Below are 6,000 nucleotides of genomic sequence, written 5' to 3' on the forward strand. Positions count from 1 at the left end.
ATTTTGACTAAAGCCATACCAACTTAAAAACGCTTCTTATTAAACTGGTTATACAATAGGGAACATTTCACTACTGGAAAAGAATCTCATTTGACTCATTATTTAAGTCAACTGCATTTTCAAAATTTGCTCAAATGTTCTCAAACACCAAAAAGAGACACAAAAATAATGACTGTTCCCCGTTGGGTGACAAATGCCTGTAAATCTTGAACCTGGAAGGTGGAAGCAGGAAGATCAGGAGTTCAAGGCCAGTCTCTGCAATGTAGTGAGTTCTCAAGGCCAGCCTAGACTAGGGAAGAAAACTGTCCCCAAAACAGTATCAAAACAAAAGAGTAATTTTTTTAAAAGAGCCTGGGTAGTACATTACAAATTTTGATTATTTGGGAAGGTCATAATCCTTTGGCAATCTGAAACATCTTAAGTACTAGAAAGCTCCTAGGAAAATGTACAATTTGATAAAATTTCCCCTTATCTGGTCTCTGGACTATCTCTCGCCAAAACAAACCAGAGAATAGTCTTGGATTCAATCAGTCCTCATTAAATTCCCCTTTTGCTTTTTAAGAAAATGGAAAAAACAAAACAAAATAAAACTTTTTGTCCTTGCCTGAAATTAAAGGATAGTGGGAGGGAAAAGAAAACCCAAAAGGTGGAGATTATCAAAAGAAAACCACTAACTGAAAAATGCAAGATTATACTCTTCGGCTCAAGGCTTAGCCAATCATTAAGCTTCTCCCGGGTACAAGATAATCGCCCTCGCTGTACCCCCTCTCACCTGAGACCTCTAAATTACACTTGATATCTGGGTTCTACGTGCAGATTCCAATACGAATGGGGGTCCAGGCACCAAGATTTTAAAGAGCTTTGGAGTTCATTAAGAAGCAACTAAGTGGAGAACCATGATCCTAAACAGTCCTGGTGTTTAAAAGTACACCTGAGCTCTGACTAGGTTTGGTTTTTCGTTTTGTTTTTCTTTTCCCAAAATGGAGGGAGAGAAATGGTTGTGGGACAGGAATGCTAAAATCTAAAACTTCAAACTGCTGGTCTTCCTGTGACCTACCAGTGAATACACTGGGTTCTTTCCAAGCACCTCTCTGGGTTGTAAGACAACTCTTGTTTGCTGTTAACAGTTGTATACATTCTATGTAATTTCTGAAAACTCAACGTAATTCTATGTTTAAGAAATAATTACTTAACAGCTATTTATTTGATTCATTTTTACAAAACACATGACTACCAGAGTTTACCCATCGATGACCTTCCAAACACAAACTGACAATTGGGAATTTTAGGAATCATTAGAAAAAGGCCCTTAACTCATCTCCACAACAGTACTTCAACTTAGGCTACATCAATGAAAAAGTCCAAAACGCGTTCTACAGCAAACCAACTTTTCTTAAGAGCCCCTCTCTTCTGATTCCAGTTGAAAAGTCCCAACAGGGGAACAGCTAGCTGTCCTGGAACAAAATCTACAGGGAATAAATATTCAGGAAAATAAAAAAGCTGGAAGAGGAAAAGATAAGCAGAAACGTGGAGTGCAAGGCTTCCCCCAAGTCCCTGCACCGGGCTTGCACACGGAAGCAAACCAGTGCAAAGCTGGAAGGGCAAACAAGCCGGCTCCAGGGAGGCTGGAAGCCGCTGCCCGTGGGGCCAGGAAGCAAGTCACAGGTCCAGGCGGAGGATGCAGTGTTTGCAAAGCGACTCCAAGAGCCCGGAGGGGCCGTGCGGGCAGTACTGCGGTGGGCCACCGCAGAAGCGGCCTGCGGACGTGACCCGGAGCCCCCGCGGGAGGCCGACCCCGGGTCCCCACAACCCTGAAGGGCCAGCGGCGGAGGCTGCGGGGAACCGGGAGCGCCCCTCACCCCCGCACAGGCCAGACCCGCCAGCAGGACGCTGGGCAGGCGCCGCGCGCCCCGAGGGCACGTCCCAGGCCGCGGCCCGCCCGGGTTTCCCAGGGTCCCCGGGCGGGAAGGTGCGGGAGCCGCGCCGGGGGGGGGGGGGAGACGGGGACGCAGGCGGCAGCTCGCACGGCGCCAACGCGGGGGGTTGCGGGAGGCTCGCAGGCCAGGCCGTCCCCGGAACCCGCCCGTTCCTCCGCGCCGCCCTCCGCCCCGCGCTCCCGTTACCTTGTCGCAGTAGCGCCCCACCAGCTGCTTCATCCGCCAGTGCGGGGCGGTGAAGACGTCCACTTCATCGGGGAAGGGCGCCATCGCCGCTGCCTCAGCGTCCGCCTCAGCAGCCGCGGCCGCCGCCTCTCCATAGACACCCTCGCCGCGGGACAGAGGCGGCGCGCCCCCCTGCGCATGCGCCCGCCCCGTCGGCGCGCGCGCCCGGGCTGCTCCGTGGGGCCGGGGCGCGGGGGCGCGCGCGGGCCGCCGCCATGCGGGGCTGCCGCCCACGTGACCGGCCGGCGCTGAGGCGTCGGGCTCCCGCCTCCCCGCCGCAGGCTCGTTCCTGGTCCTCTCCCTGTGCTGTGGGGAGGCCTGAGCGTTCCATGGTCTCCTCAGAACGCACTGTCTGAGGGCGGGGGTCCTCAAGGGCCCCCCTCCGTGCCCTAAGGCGGGGGCAGCCGACCTGCGTGGTCGGGTCGAGCCTAGGCGCCCCGGCCCGGGTGACTGTGAGAGCCTCGGGGTTAGGTAGCCCGGGGCTGCTCGCCCTGGGCCTTGGCTAGCCTGGCCTCCGCGCCCTGTGGCTGAGTGCTGGGGACGCGGCAACGTCTCCTCACGCCACGGCGCGTGGGGAACTGGAGAGGCCAGAGGGAGGGCAGACACCTCAGCCCCCCGGAACCACAGCCCCAGAGCGGCCCGATGAGCCTGGTGGGGGAAGGGCGAGCCATCATGGCGGTCTAATGGGGAAAGAGCCTTAGCACAAATCCCGCCATTTTAAGCCGAAGAGGCTCAGACACAGGAAGAAGGCCTTAAATGAGGTCACTGCTCAGACAGAGGCCGGGAGGTCTCGCCCCTACACTTCACCTGGCCTCGTCTAAGCCCTCCAGGAGACTTTTCCCACCTGATGGAAGCAGCTGTCATCTGGGGCTTTAGGACTGATGGAGAGAGGAGGGCAAGGCTGAGAACCCCGGGAAGAATGTGTTAATAGCCATAAACTTCGGGACAGTAAGCAGAAGACTAGCCATATTCACCTTTTTATCTCCTACCACAGATTCATGGCAACGGGTAAAAGTAATCAAACGTTCAAAAGTGGGTTAGAAGGAGGTGAGAAAGAACCCTGGAGCGCATCTGTGTAGTTCTAATCTTACCATTTGATGTTAACATGCAAGGTGAGCAGGAAAACACGACTCCGGAGATGAAAATTAGGTTCAGTTTCACCAAACCCTAGTTGTACTAACTTAGGAAAGTTCCAGGACTTCTGTGTTCCAACCTCTATATTCTCTTCCGTAAAATGTGTGTGTGTGTGGGGGGGAGATACATTCTTCATAACATTTTAAGGAGAATTAAATACATATATTTGAAGTGCTGATAGGAGTATCTGGCTCAACATAAATAATGTCTGTAAACAGTGTTAGAGAAAACAACTATGAGGTAGGAAATAAAGACATTGCCCAAGGTTTCACACATCAGTAAGTGAAAATTCTGGCCACATGAATCTAGGTCTGACAGGAAGTTCACTCCTGTGTGCTGTGGTAGTTGGGAAAAAGAGGTGGCTGAAGAACTGGAGGGCGGGGGTGGGGGGGGGAGGCTTACTGAACTGAAAAATTCTTGGTAGATTTCTCCTTTCCCTCCCTCAGTTTTCTCAGCCTGTTTTCCTCTTCTTTTCTCTGCTGTTCTGTAAAGCTTTGCCTCTATGTTTTAATAATTCTCAAAGGACATTTGCTTACCCCTTATTTATTTCATCCTCATCTTTCACTCTGGCTATCTTGGAATACAGACTTCAAGTGTACCAGTTATATAGAGCGAGATGTTCTAACCAGCAGTTAGAACAGGGTCTATCAGAATAAAGAATGAATGAGGGAATCACCTAGCATTCTTGTGATTTTTCTATTTTAACTATGAATACACCATATTGTGTGTGCCATTCATATATTTGTGTCCCTGATTGCTAGCACATCTCTAGAACAAAATACACTGGATAGGTATATAACAACAAAAATAGCCACCTACAAACTGAGTTGCACTCTAACCCAGATTAGAAGGTTTGTAGTCTGCTAAGGAAAATAACAGTGACTCTGGACTTTGACTATTTCAAGGAATTTATTTCAGGGACTAAAACAAACAAAATAAGTGATTAAAAAATGAGGCCTATGGGTCATTTTCCTCTTCAAGGAAGTTGTTGTTATCCCCATGGGCTGACAAATGATAATAATCATATGGGTATAGATATGGTTAATCCATGTTGAACTTTGGCTTAAGAGACAAGACTGATTAGTGTTATGATGTCACTGTAAGTTACAACCACAACAGATGGGAATTGTTACTAAAGTCCAGGCTGGCAGTGTAGTCATCCCTCTGTGATCTCTTCTGTCCACTTACCACCACAAAGAGGCCGGATAATACATGTGAACAGAGCCATGAAAACCCACTTGACAGAATACCTCATTAGACTGGTAGCTTTCTCTCACTCTCACTCTCATTCTTAGGAGAAACAAACAAACACTCAGTGAGCAGGGTATCAACTTGTTCTCTAGAAAACTGAAAAGATATGGACACAAGGCCTTTTCTGAACATTTCCAGCTGTATTTTTAAAGGCTTAAAGAATTCCTAGTCAGAATCTGTCAATTCTAAAGCATATAACTCAGCTTACTTGAATATGTGACAGTACTTTCCCCAACAGAGGGTTGATTTTGAAAATAAGCACTGAAAAAAACAGGGTTGCCATTATGAAGCAAATCATAAATGTTAGGACCCGCCCAGTGTCCTAACATCATCTTATGCAAAGTCCCCCTTAAGAGACCCCCCCATCTTTTTCTCTATTCCCACGAGGTGTGCACCTCCCCTCTCTCTCTCTCTCTCTCTCTCTCTCTCTCTCTGTTCCTTTCTCCTTCCCTCCCTTCCCTTCTCCCTTCCCCTCAATAAAACCTTCCATATGGATGCCATGTCTGCATGGTGTAACTTTCCACCATGCCCCTTTGTCTGCCAGCAGCATGGCATGTTTCCTCCACTCAAACCCACCAAGGCTGTTAGGATTATGCCACTCAAGCTATGTGACTGCATGTGTGCAGTTCAGTAGCTAAGTAAGGGATCTTACGTCTCTAGCCAGAGATCTAGCCATGTGCCTCACTCCAGTTTACAACCTGCCTCCTGGCAGGTCTTCCTAAAGCTGTCCTCAAACCATCAAACTATCCAAAAACAAACAAAAACAAAAAACAAAAAACTTAATTCAAGATACAGAATAAAATCTGTCCTTGTCTCCCACAGCTCCTCGACATTAGGGATAAACTTAAACATCTGGAAAGCAAGGCTCCTAACCCCACAGGCAGAAGTTCCAGCTGTGGCATTCAAGGTGTACCATGGGAGAAATGAGAAAACCCATGAACAGAATTGCCAAATGTTGGCACACGCTATCCAAGCAGCAGCTGCATAAGGGCTTCCAGGTCCCTGTTTTAGAAGGCCACAAGAGCTAGTGCGTGCCCTGCCAGGCCATCAATTAAGCCTTGTTCAAAGTGCCACCTAGAGAGAGAACTGGTCAGCTGACTGCCCTCCCTTTGTGCACCTCATGGCATGGGGACATCAAACAAAGACCTCCAGCAGACCTTCTAGGCTTGGCCACCAGCTCACAGGGAACCCAGGATACAGCGTGGGGAGATCCATTTCCTTCCTGTTGGACACCAAGCCACTTACTCAGTCCTGAGGGAGCTTTGGGATACTACCTCTCCTTCTTGTTTCCCTATTGTCAGGGTAGGGGGACAGCCTTACCCACCTCACCAGACTTAATTGTACTTTCAGGGTTACTTAATGAGGAGAGATTTTCCAGCTAAGGTAGGAGCTTTCGGTTCATTTGCTCCCTCCATGGGCCTCACTCTAGACCAGTCAGCAGTGCTTCTCATGC

General features: G+C 49.2%; 1 protein-coding gene across 2 annotated transcripts in view; it reads right to left on the reverse strand.

Moving 5' to 3' along the window:
• Positions 1-3,358, reverse strand: part of Fbxl5 (F-box and leucine rich repeat protein 5) — a 40,750-nt gene extending 37,392 nt beyond the window's left edge. The window contains exon 1 of one of the 2 annotated variants that reach the window (XM_059275828.1): positions 3,254-3,358. In XM_059275828.1, the coding sequence (XP_059131811.1) occupies positions 3,254-3,256 (3 nt within the window). In that variant the 5' untranslated portion in view covers positions 3,257-3,358. Of the gene's footprint in view, positions 1-2,123; positions 2,302-3,253 lie in introns of those variants that run through there. The other variant, XM_059275827.1, reaches the window with a different exon arrangement.
• Between the last annotated feature and the right edge of the window lie 2,642 nt (positions 3,359-6,000).

This window comes from Peromyscus eremicus, chromosome 10 (genome assembly GCF_949786415.1).
Source record: "Peromyscus eremicus chromosome 10, PerEre_H2_v1, whole genome shotgun sequence".
NCBI lineage: Eukaryota > Metazoa > Chordata > Mammalia > Rodentia > Cricetidae > Peromyscus > Peromyscus eremicus.